This window comes from Phaseolus vulgaris, chromosome 2, assembly GCF_000499845.2.
Source record: "Phaseolus vulgaris cultivar G19833 chromosome 2, P. vulgaris v2.0, whole genome shotgun sequence".
Classification (NCBI taxonomy): domain Eukaryota; kingdom Viridiplantae; phylum Streptophyta; class Magnoliopsida; order Fabales; family Fabaceae; genus Phaseolus; species Phaseolus vulgaris.
The window spans coordinates 46598049-46610581 of NC_023758.2; the positions used below are offsets into that span (position 1 = coordinate 46598049).

Genomic DNA, 12533 nt, shown 5'->3' on the forward strand with positions numbered 1-12533 from the left:
TTTTATTTTATTTAAAAATAATGAATTATTATTAAAGAGGAAATTTTTTAGAAGAAAGAAAATAAAAATTGTGTAGGTTGTGATGCGTGCATGTGAGCAGCTTTTGTTACGAAGTTTGCTGAAAATACGAAGCAAATTATGACAATAGGTGGTACTTTTATTTTCTTGCCAAAAGTGGTTACCATTAGCAATATTAGTCGAGACTTGGAAATTTGCATTTGTACTTTTGTTTTTCCAGTTCGTACAGTTCTCATCCTTCTTTATTTCAAATATGCTAAATGGTCAAACAACTCCTATAAAGTGGAAGCTCTCTCACATTTCTAATTTCGAGGAATCACTTCCTCTCGATTAAATTCATCAATTCTTTACAATCAACTTTAACTTTTCATTTTAATGAAATTATCCATCAATTTCTAAATTTTTTATTTTATACTATTTTATTCCCAACATTAAAAAGTCAAAATTTTATTTAATGATTTCAAGGTGAGTACCACTCGAATTAACAATTTGTTTGATATAACTAAAATAAGTGATGTGATGAAATTATAAAAGATGAACAAGGAAGGTGGGGAACAAATTATATAAAAATATTTTGCAGCAAACTCATGGAAAATTTATCTAAATATATGATTTGCTAAAGAAAATTGAATTCAAATTTCTCAAATCGTGGTAGCCAGGCACTCTAAATATATATTTTAATCTTATGAAAGTCATTTAAAATAACTAAAGATAGCAAGTTATCTCCAGACATATCTATTAAGAAATTAATTAAATTGTTTAACATGTAGTTTAAACTAACATGTAGTTAATACATTATCGTTATGTATTGTAAATAACTTTGATATTATAAAGTGAATTTTAAATTTAACTAAACTTCTTAGTGTCATATATATAATTTTTCAAAATAATAGATGTTTAGTGTTTTTTTTAAAACACAATGGTAATAAGATGTAGAGTTTAATTAATAGTTTTGCGCTAAATTATGGTTAAGAAAATCATTTGCTATATTTAAAATATTTTCGATAAAAATTACTAAATTGATCATATATATATATATATATATTAAACAATGTTTATAATTAAATAAGTTTTTGTAATAAACATAAAGTAATAAAAAAAATCAAACTCGGTTGAAGTACCACGAGTTTAAAATCTCTGTTATTTGCATTCATTCTTAACAATAAAAATAAAATAACATGAAGCTAGTTGTATGTAGGATATAGTTTGATAACCTTAAATATTATTATTTTATTTCAAATTTTTTTATATTTACTTTTATTAGTTAAATATAACATTTTATTATTAAATGGGGTTATAAAGTAAATATAAAAGAAAAAGATGGATGTAAAATGATAATTTTCCTTCCTTGTTTGTAATGGTCGTGGCACACATTCTTATGCAAAAAGAAAAGTCTGTGATTTCTTCGGACAAAAATGAATGGAATGAAAAAAATTATCCTTTAACTCACATCAACACCTTACATGGAAGGAAAAAAAGGCCTCATTTTTTGTTCATAATTAAACAAACACATGGCATGTTTCTTTAATCATTAAGTAAATGCTACAAGTAAAATCCAAAATCTATTTCAAAAACAGAAAACATGCACACAATAATCAACACTACTATATCTTGGTTAATTTTCCATAACACATTACATCTAACATGCGTACAGAGTTCACATCTTCTTTGCAAATTACACAAATGAGAAACTTTCAAGCACTATAAGAAATATTGATAGCAGTGAGAGTCAAAATGACTGATCGTGATTAGTGACTCTCCAAAAAAACCTGCAGAAAGACTAACATAATATTTCTTGTAGTGAACAACTCTATATCACAAAATCAAAATCATGGAGTTTTGTCTATCCTCAAAACACTGATATATATATGTATACACTAGACTAATTCTTCATTTTTCTCCACAACCCTCACTCCTTTTGCAGATCTGAGCTCATTGGCCTGATTGGAAATGATTGCAAATTAACACACCAAGGACCAACATTAGATGCCAGAAACATTATCAAAAGAAGAGAACAATACATTTGAAGGGAATTTTTCAAACAAGTATATATTTATATACATGTATGTATATATTACCTGATCCTGGGTAATCTCCACAGCAAAACCATCAACAATGACCAAAGAAGATGTCTTGTTGTAGCTTCCTGGCTCTAGAGTAGTTGCTAAGAGCTCATCATGTTTTGTACTAAGATACAAATCAAGCTCATGTGTCCCTCTCTTGGTTCTAGCAGCAGCAAGAAAAAAAAGCATAAAGTGAGATAAGTATTGTTACTGCTATAATGAAAGAAAGGAGAAGTAGTGAAGTAGTGAGAAGAGAAGAGACCGATCAGCTCGAAGTCTCTCGTATTCAGGATCATAGCTCATGAAGACAAAGTAGGATTCCATTTTTGTGCTCCCCATTAAGAATATCTCTTTTTTTCCTTCCTTGGAAGATTATTATAGCAGTGCCACTTTCATGCTGCACTATAGCTACCTATTTATACAACAAAAGGGTGAGTTCACTTTCCAACCACAAAGAGAAAAAAAAAAAAAGACATTGTAAAGAAACATTTTCCTATGTAATTTGAAATTTATAGTTTGATTTGTAATAGAAAAACCGAAGATTCTGATTTGGGTGCTGTGCCCAATAGCAATCAAGTTACTTCTTAATTGCTACGAAGCACCATCGTTCACACTTGGGTCCTAATAATCTTCTACATGTTCAGGGTATTACTAAAAGTCAAACAAAAAAAACTCTCACGGGTTTCTGCATGAAAACTCAGAACTTTAGTCTTTATTTTATTGAGAGCAGCTACGTCTAACCATTATTTACCATTCTTTTCATTTGGTGGAGACAATATCTCTTCTAATTTATTATAGTGAGAATAAAAAGGGTAATAATCTTTATTTTTCTTATCATAAAATTTTCATTCACATTCTTCTTTCAACCAGACACGTTATTACTAAGTACGATGGTGCTCTTATTCCATTTTTATAACCGTAATGATGTCTTTTTTCCAAGATAACTACATATATTGTTATTTTATTTCAAAATAAATTATTTTATTTTATTAGTTAAATATAATATTTTATTATTAAATAGAGTTATAAAGTAGAAGTGAGAGAAAAATAAGAGTTTCAAAGGTTAATTTCTCTTTTTACAATATAAAGTTGGATCTGATAGAGACTACCTCTAAAGTAAAATCGTGAGAGAATTAAAAAGAAATAGATTTTGGTGCATTAATCAAACTGGGGAAATTAAAATAGTTTCTGATGAACTAACATAACTTGAGATTACTTCTTTCTTCTTGTATATCAGCATGTTTGTGCCAATAATTATATAATTAATAATTTAGTTCCTTTAGATGATGCCACTTTACTATAATCAATCCATATAGGTGATATTACTTACAGAATAGTTTTTCGATACAAAATGTACTTTTTTTTCTATAATTTTTCCTAATGCAAAATAGTTCTTTTCATTATATTCATTTTTAATTATGTTAACTCTACTACTTGTCAATAAAAAAAATAAAATGAATGATTACCGTAATTAGAACTAAAAATATGCATAGAACTCCTGACCTAAAATTAGTGTGGACATATGGACAGGAAAAAGACAATCGAAATTAAAATTATTAGATTGAAAAAAAAAATCTTCCTAAAAAAAGATTGAAAATAAATATAAATTTATATTTATTTTTCAAAAACGGTTTGAAATTTTACAGATAAAAAATAAATTATTGCATTATATTTAAAATTTAAATGTACATTTAAAAAAAATAGTTTGAAAGTCCGTTTCATAGCTATTTTAAAATCAATTTAAAATTCAAAATAGTTTAGAATTATTTTTAATAAAATTAGAATAAAAATATGTTGAAATCTTCCATATTTATTCAAATGTGAAATTAATTAATAATTTAAAAAACTAATCAATTTTAAATATTTGGTATTTTTTTGTAGAGTTTGATTCAGTGTAGGCTACCAGCTTAGTAAGAGTCTTGAAGATAAATGCATGTCACTTTCTAATTAGAGTAAAGTAAATGATATATTATTTAAGAGTTTAACTTCAAAAAGAAAGAGCCAAAACACATTAATTAAATATTTTAGTATAAATGAATATAAAAATAATATATGTATTTGTTATAAATATTAAAATATTTTTAGTTGAGCTGAACTAATTAATCTATAGATTTAATTTTTTTTCTTTTAAAAGTGGTATACACTTATTAAGAGTTGGAAAAATAAAATATAAAAATTATAATCAAAACTAAAAGCATGCAACACTGTGATATTATGTGGAAAGTGAATACAATACTTAAATTATATATAGCGTATTTTTTATCTTGAAGATAATAATAATTATTAAATTTAATTATTTAAAAAATATATAAAGCGTATATTTTTAAATATTTATTTTAATGAATGATACCTGAATATATGGGTTTGATATAAATATACTTCATATTAAATATCGTTACTTTTTTAAATGTTATATTAAATAAAGTTTGTAACTCACAATTTTTTTGTATGTTAGATGCTCAATATTTATCTGTATTCCCTCTCTTAACGTAAAGACATTTTAATTTAACAAAGAGTATCAAATTCAAGTATGATATGATTAGGTGAAATGTTATTATTTCATATAATGTTAAATCCGTAAATGTGATGGAGTTACATATATTAACATTATTTCTAATTATAATATACTAAAATGAATGTATAAGAAATTGAAGTTAATTGGTTAAATAGAAACTTGTTTTTAAAATTAATATTATCGGTCAATTTAATTTTTAAAATTATATAATAAAATAATTTCACTTCTGTATTCGATCAATATGAATTAGTTTTCTTTTTAAAGTTGGTATCAAAAATTTAAGTTTGCTTATGTGATTATAAAATTATTTTATTCAAATTCTAAATTTAACAATTTTTCAAAAATTAACTTTGTTATTATCAGGACCTTAATTTATTGATTACATGTTTATTAAAATCATCAATAAAAGTAATTGATGGTGGTCAAGCTTAAAGTACTGAAAAATTAATTCATTTATAAAAGTTTCGGTAATTATAATTTGAAGAATAAGTATATGACATAATATAATGTAATATCGATATAATTTACACAATTATTATGTTTTCAGTAGCCTATTTATCAATTTTACTTTTAGTATAATGATATATATTACCTTGATATGCCATATTATATAAAAAAAAATCAAAAACAATTTTAGTATATATTTATGTTAATTCAATCCATGAAGTAAGGTTTGTAAAGTTGGAACTACAAGAATCAGAATTTGAAGCCCAAGTGTTGGTCTTCTATCTTCCCTGGGCCAGTCCAAGTCCATAATCTTTATAGTGTGTTTCTCCCTGCACCCCCATCATTATTGTAAAAGACCATTTTACCCCTTTTGAAAAATGACTTCTGAAATACTCTTTTCATAATATTTCTGTAACATATTTTTCTTAACAAATTTTATGAAATCCAGATTTACCATTCTGCAAATTAAAAAATATGTTATGAAAAAGATATTCCAGAATATTTTTTTTCTTTTGAATTTTCTATTCTGGAAACACACTTTGTTTACAGAATCCCTATTTCAGAAACATCTTTTGTTTATGAGACCGTTATTCTGGAATCATCCAAAATTATTAAGGATAATTCTGGTATTGCAAAAATTGTAGGGGTGCAGGAAGAAATAACCAACTTGGGTCTTTACATTTTACACTCGTTTCAGGCCCATTTTATAAGAACGTCATTTCCTCACTTAGGCTACATTCCCGATATATCTGATTTTGATTAAAAAATATCCTATATTTAGATATTTTAAAATATATTAAAAATTGAAATAATTATTCTGATGTAGAAGATATAACATTAATGATATTTAAACAGAAACACGGAGCACGTGCACGGCAAGGAAGTGAGGTCGCATGGAACCCAACCATCACATGGTGGGTCCCACCCCACATTGGAAGGAACGCACGAGCACTCACATGATTGGGCCACGATTATCATGTCCCCTCAAATCGCGGCCACCAAATCACCGTTGATCGCGATCACACTCGTCTCCATCAGCCCCACCCTTTTGACGTTAATTGCGGATCAGCGGACGGCCACGATTTCCCAACAAAATGTACATATGAGACATTCTTATCGTATTCTAGTTTCCTCCTCTAGTTTATTTTGTCTTACAATCTAATCACCATTTTAACCTTAACCAATATTCATTTCTAAAACAAACAATATTTTAAATTGTAATTATTATCTAATGATATTATTTTTCGGATTTAAGGTCAGAATAAATTGTTTCATTATTTATTTATATTTCACTCAGAAAAACTAAGTGGTAGTTGTTTAGTTCATTAATCAACGGAATTATTGATAGAAAAAAATATATAAATACAAAAGCATTAAAAAATGTGTAATTAAAATTCCTATATTTAAGTAGGACAACGCCCAAATTGTGATGCTAATAAATTGAGTAAAATGATTGTAGGTGAAATACCTTCCTTTAAAACGTGGGTTGTATGATTCTCTATTTAAGGCATATATACTTACTTTGTTTTAGGTGTTTGGGTATGATTTGGCACATGATGGAAGGGAATAACGTTAGGTTTGAGAAGTTTTGGTTTTCTAGGCATTCTTATTTTAGTTTTGATTCTGCTTTTATTATGATGAATTACATGTTTCATTCACCTTCTTTATGGATTCATAGCTTCTGCAGTGTTTATCTAGAGTTTGCACATGGTCATATAATTAGTTTGTTGAGTTTTATTGTTAGCTAACTCTGTTTTTCATCAATTATATTGGATTTTGATCATGAACACAATCAAAATATCAAAGAAAAAGAAGGTAAATGAAGAGAGGGAGAAAGGAATTCCTTCTTTGAACATGTTCTTGGTAACCCAATTCATATTAGAAAGGGAAAAGGGAAAATGGAATTGGCTATAAGGATAATGTCATCAACGTATCTAAGAATTTAGTAAAAAAAATTGCGGTCTCTTAATGGAATGGTCAAAATTATTGATCTTTTTATTTAGTATATGTTTTCTCTAAAACTACATATACTGTTTGATATATGTCTTGAATTTATTGATGCAATATCTTTATTTAGTAAGGAGGGAGATGTATTATGAGAAGTAAGAATCAATGAACATCAATAATTATATTTTAATCAAAAATAGAAATAAATATAAAAGTTACATATATATTTTCTGAACATTAATATATTTTTAATTATATTAATTAACAAATCATCTATAACTTAAAAAAAAACTAATATATATTTATTATTGTTAAAGTCAATAAACACATTTAAAGTATTGTTGTTTTGGAAGTTAATGTTCTATAATATTTTATCTTTAAAAGATGTCTTAATAGATTAAAAAAAAGAACAAAATATATAAACAACTGTCATTACACTACCAGAAAATCATTAAATAGAAATTAATTATAAATTTTTTTTTGGTTTTTAAATTAGTTTATATTATTGTTAAATGGTTTCTAAATTGGCAACCTAATTAGCTACCAAAGATTTAACTACCAACTATTTAGATTCTAAATTTGGTAGCAAAAACTTTGGTAGCTAATTAGATATCAATTTAGAAACCATTTAACAATTATAGAAACTGATTTAGAAACCAAAAGTTTTTTTTAGTCTCTAAAATTGTCTTTTATTTGATCACTATATTAACTAATTATTTTTAGTTTCTAAAATTAATTTATAAATAATGATTTTTTTTAGTGTTAACTTTGATTCGATTGAGATTGTATTAATATCTAAAATAAGTGTTATTATTAATTTGATTTTGTAAGAGTATTTAATTGGCAAGAATATAAAATATAAATTAGGCCTGATTGGGCAATGGGCATAGTTGCAGAAGAGAAATGGTAGTAGAAATTGATGAGGGCATAGGTGAGAAAAGAGAAGAAGATGGAGCCAAATTTTGATTAGGGTTGGTGGGGGACCTTTAGACGTTAGGATTTTCGTGTCGGCTTTTGCAGATTCACTTTTCCTACTACAAACACTTTTTCCCTCATTCCATTCTTTTTATCCATTTCTTTATTTCCCTACAAATTACTTTTCCTTATACCAAAATTCATATACTTTTATAATACTTTATAAATCAATTCTTTCTACTTTGTTGTTCCATTAGTCTTACATTACATCGCTTAAAATTATTATCGATATTCGTTATTCTAAGAACATTTGAAAATTTTATTAATTGTTCATACTTAACCTCTTTGTTTCTTTCTCAATAGCCAATATCCAAGAGAATCCTAGTGTTGTTTAATTTCTTCACCTGTACACAATCCTAAATGAAGTCAAACCATGTACTCTAAAACTAATAAACAATTAAGTGATCTTACATAAATCCAATTAATCTTATAGAATCCCATAAATTAAATAGATGATTTTTGGCTAATTCAACATAACACTAAAAACATAAATATCCAAATTTAGAAAATGAAGGAAAAGTAATGAAACGCCTCCAATCAAGGGTTAACTTTATATTAGAATAAGAGTTTAGATTTACGTGCCAATTATTAAAATACAAAAGGAAACACAAACAATGATAGAAAATGAAGAAACAACTTAATTTTGTGTAGTGAATTGAGTTATTCATTATTATAAGTAATGACTAACATCATTGAGTCTTTTGAGTGTATATATTGTGAGTATTTCTTGTAGTGAAAAATTTAAAATTGGAATAAAATATCATTCAACAGTTTAAATAACAAGGTTATGAAAAGAGAATGAGATTTCACTTGAAGGAATGCAAGAAGGAATAGAATAACAAAATACTTATAATTTTCATTTGTATTATTATTATTAGAGTAAATTATATAAACTTCGCCTGAGATTTAAAGGAGTTATATGATCTTCTATTTTGTTATTTGATATATAATATAGAAGTCTTTAAATATTGTCTAATTTCTATTTACATTTTAAACATTTTATTTACTTAACAACAACTAAACTATATCCACAGGAAGAGTTTCAGTATTATTTCAAATAATGTAAGATAAATTGTATAATTTAAACAAAATTAAAAGCATATTTGGGTATTTTACTCTTATTATTATGTTCAATTTATTATATATCATATATTTTAAAAAGTTATTAAACACGAGTAATGATAATGAATAATTTACTGAAGGCGAAAAGTCGTATTTAAATTAAGAAATCTACTAAGCATGCACTCAATTTATTGCTAACAAAACTACAAAATTTAGAATTCACTCAGCTAATTTGTTTCATCATCTTTTCCAAAGTGGATTTTGCTTTCACGTCTCTTTGATTCACTTCCATTAATTATAAGATTGCATTTCCTTTTAAATCACACTCATGATAATTTTTTTATTTTTTTCACAATTTTGAATTTCAAAATAACGTGTGATATTGGTTCTGAATCAGTTTCATTACAACATTACATTTTTTACTATATATAATTAATTTTTATCTCTTACTTTTTTCACGCATTTTTAAATATATATTAAAAAAATTATGATCAATTTTGTCTTAAAAAATATGTATATTAGTTGATAATTTGGCGTGCATGTTTCAACAAAAGTACTATCATTAAGTTAATAATCATAAATCATAATCATAGTAATAAACAAATTAAGAAACGACAGAGCACTTATCATCACTTACAATAATGGAGGGAACATTATGCACGTAACTGGTCCAGTATTCAGACCCAAAAAATAATAATATATACAATAAAACTAAATTCCATTTAATCTAAGAGGTGGAACCATAGACGCATTCAATTTTATTTTATGTGATTACCCTATGATCCAAAAAGACAAAAATTTAAATTTATTTCACTCGGAAAGCGTTACCCTAGATACAACTTTTTACTTAAATAGAAATTAAAAAATAATTTATTATATATATTTAATAACTTTATTAATTTTATATACGCACTGTTCTACTTTTTTTTTTCTGGAAGTATAACATTTATACATCGACTATATATATACTTTCTATGTTATTGTATTCACAATCAAAATAGAAATTTGTACAAGAGAAAATCTGTAACTCCATAAATGGGCATGTTTGATTATTCCATTGGGAGAAAATAGTCAACTCAACTATATGTCCCCTATCATTTTAGTTTCTTTCAAAGGACAGAAGTATACAAAATTGTTTTTTTATACGTACATTTTAGAGATCCATAGAGATAATAATAGATAGTTTATAGCATATATAATTGAGTGAAAACTATTTTATAATTTAATTGTTTTTTGAAAACTCTTTTTATAAGTTAGTTGTGTAAAATTGAGTTAAACTTATGTTTACTTTTTAATATGATATAAGTTCAAAAAAAACTTACGTGATTATCCGTTATCACATCAATCATAATATATTAACCGTAGTATTTTTCAATTAACATGATAATAGTGTTAGCAATACAATCAAACTATAAAATCTGTTTTTTATTTTTTTTTATTTTTATGTATTGAAGACACAATGTTCCTCATAAACAAGTATTAAAAAGATTCTACCTACTTAATTTTACAAACAATCTATGATTTAGTTAACAGAATAGGAAACTACCCATCTACATAATTATTTATGAATTTAGTAGGAAAAAATGTTAACGATACTTAACAGGCATTTTATGATCAGTTGAAATTTATTGAAAACTTTAAAATAAAAACAAAACTTGAATTAATTGAACTTGATGTAAGTGTAAAAAAAACTTTAAACTTACTATTTCAGAGTGCATTTAGTTTTTAGCACGTATTCTTAATCTTCTCTTTTAAACGTTTTTTTAGTTGAAATATATTTAAATTTTCAAAATCCTATTGATTTCGCTCCTTATTTAACTCGTTCCACTTATAATTTTAGATAAATTATAACCGATAGTGTGAAAGAAAATAGTGAGCAAATTTTATCTAAAACTTCAATTTTGAAGATCAATTTGATACTAAATCAGTGAACATTTTATTATTTACTTATAATATTTAATGATTAAATAATCTTATTTTTTATATACTTGGAGACTAAATCAAATATTTCTTTTATAATTTTTTAAGAATTTAACTAGCAACGTCTCATATCGAAGAACACAATTAACTATTTAAAAATATATATTATAGAGTATGCTACTCGCAATTTTTAATATACAAATCATTTACAATATTTTTTCAAAATATAAATTTTGATATTACATATGAATTCATATATTTTAAAATATATGAATCCGAAGTTCTTAAAATAACACATTAAGAAATATTATCTATCTAATAATAATACTCTTTCTCATTTGAATTTTATTAGAAATTAATTTTATAAGATACTAAAATTCATCGAAACGGTTTTTAATAAACGCTCTTTCATGTACTCGAACTTTTAAAGAATAAACCATATATTAAACACTTACTCAAGGGGCATTATTATGGACCAAATACACCTTACAATATTAGTATTGTATAGAATTTATATTTTATTTTTTTAAAACGTCATTTTAGTATTTTACGTAAACCTTAAATATTATAGAAACTGTCGAATTAACTTTAAAATTATAGGGATTATTTATGTAATTAAATTTTTTATTAAATTAGTGTCAACTTCACTACAAACAAGACTCAGTCTAAAAACTCTTTTAACAATTTCTAACAAAAAATAATAAGCTTTAAATAGATTGTATTAATGTAGAAAAAAAGAGGGATTTTATACGATAAAAAATTAAAGAAAATAATTAGAATTGTAGGAAAAATAAGAAGAGTTTGGATTCAATGATAGAAGTTTTTTAAATGTGTGGGGAGATCCATAAGTAAGGTTGTGAGAGGATAATTGGGTCCCAACTTCTATCGTCATTGTCTCCATATCGATTTTATATCTTCTTGGACCCTTCTTCTTTACATTTTTTTATATAATTTTTTTTATTATATTTTGTTATAGGTTTTTTTTCTTACTATTTGATTTTTTTTAATTGATTTATTTGTTAATGTCTTGATTATTAGTACAACAAATAAAGGTATTATTGATAAATATATAGTTATAAGAGTGTGGTGTTAAGGATAACAAAGTGGGATAGGCCGTGTAGGCTGGTTTGTGGCCTGTTGTATTTCTATCCACAAATTCGTTAAAGCCTGTTGCATAACTTAAAAATGTAGATTTTTTTTTTCACTCACATATTTTCTTCATACAACTTCATATTTCATATTCCGAAATTTTTAATAACATTTTACTACGTATGTTTTGATAAAAATAATATTACGAGACAATTTATCTAATATATTTAAATAAAAAATAAATTTTTTTAAAATTTGATTTTTTTTTAAATATTTGTTATGCAGTTTCATCCATAGACCCATATAGACCATAGGTCAATCCTTATGTGAATTAGACTAAAAAAATCAACTCACATATTTTATGCGAGACGAATTAAGTGCGAGACAGGGACGAACTAACCAGCATTATCATCCGGTGTAATTTATGAAATAAAAATATTTTAATGAAATTATATTAATTTATGATGGAAATTGATGTAATCAATTAGTTGCTGAAA

General features: G+C 25.2%; 1 protein-coding gene across 1 annotated transcript; it reads right to left on the reverse strand.

Annotated features, from left to right (window-relative positions):
* Positions 1-1601: 1601 nt before the first annotated feature.
* LOC137809817 (subtilisin-like protease SBT2.5) lies at positions 1602-2500 on the reverse strand. The gene is made up of 3 exons (XM_068610888.1): positions 2344-2500; positions 2097-2244; positions 1602-1958 (listed from the first exon to the last, which is right to left on the reverse strand). The coding sequence occupies exons 1-3, from the start codon at positions 2418-2420 to the stop codon at positions 1896-1898; spliced, it is 288 nt and encodes a 95-aa protein (XP_068466989.1). The 5' UTR covers positions 2421-2500; the 3' UTR covers positions 1602-1895.
* Between the last annotated feature and the right edge of the window lie 10033 nt (positions 2501-12533).

What these genes read in the sequence shown, in the direction of transcription:
- LOC137809817 (XM_068610888.1), bottom strand. Translation starts at nt 2,420, where the DNA reads ATGGGGAGCACAAAAATGGAATCCTACTTTGTCTTCATGAGCTATGAT. An exon ending in GAGAGACTTCGAGCTGATCG is followed by an intron (nt 2,245 to 2,343) that starts GTCTCTTCTCTT and finishes TGCTGCTGCTAG; the next exon opens with AACCAAGAGAGGGACACATG. An exon ending in TGGAGATTACCCAGGATCAG is followed by an intron (nt 1,959 to 2,096) that starts GTAATATATACA and finishes ATTTCCAATCAG; the next exon opens with GCCAATGAGCTCAGATCTGC.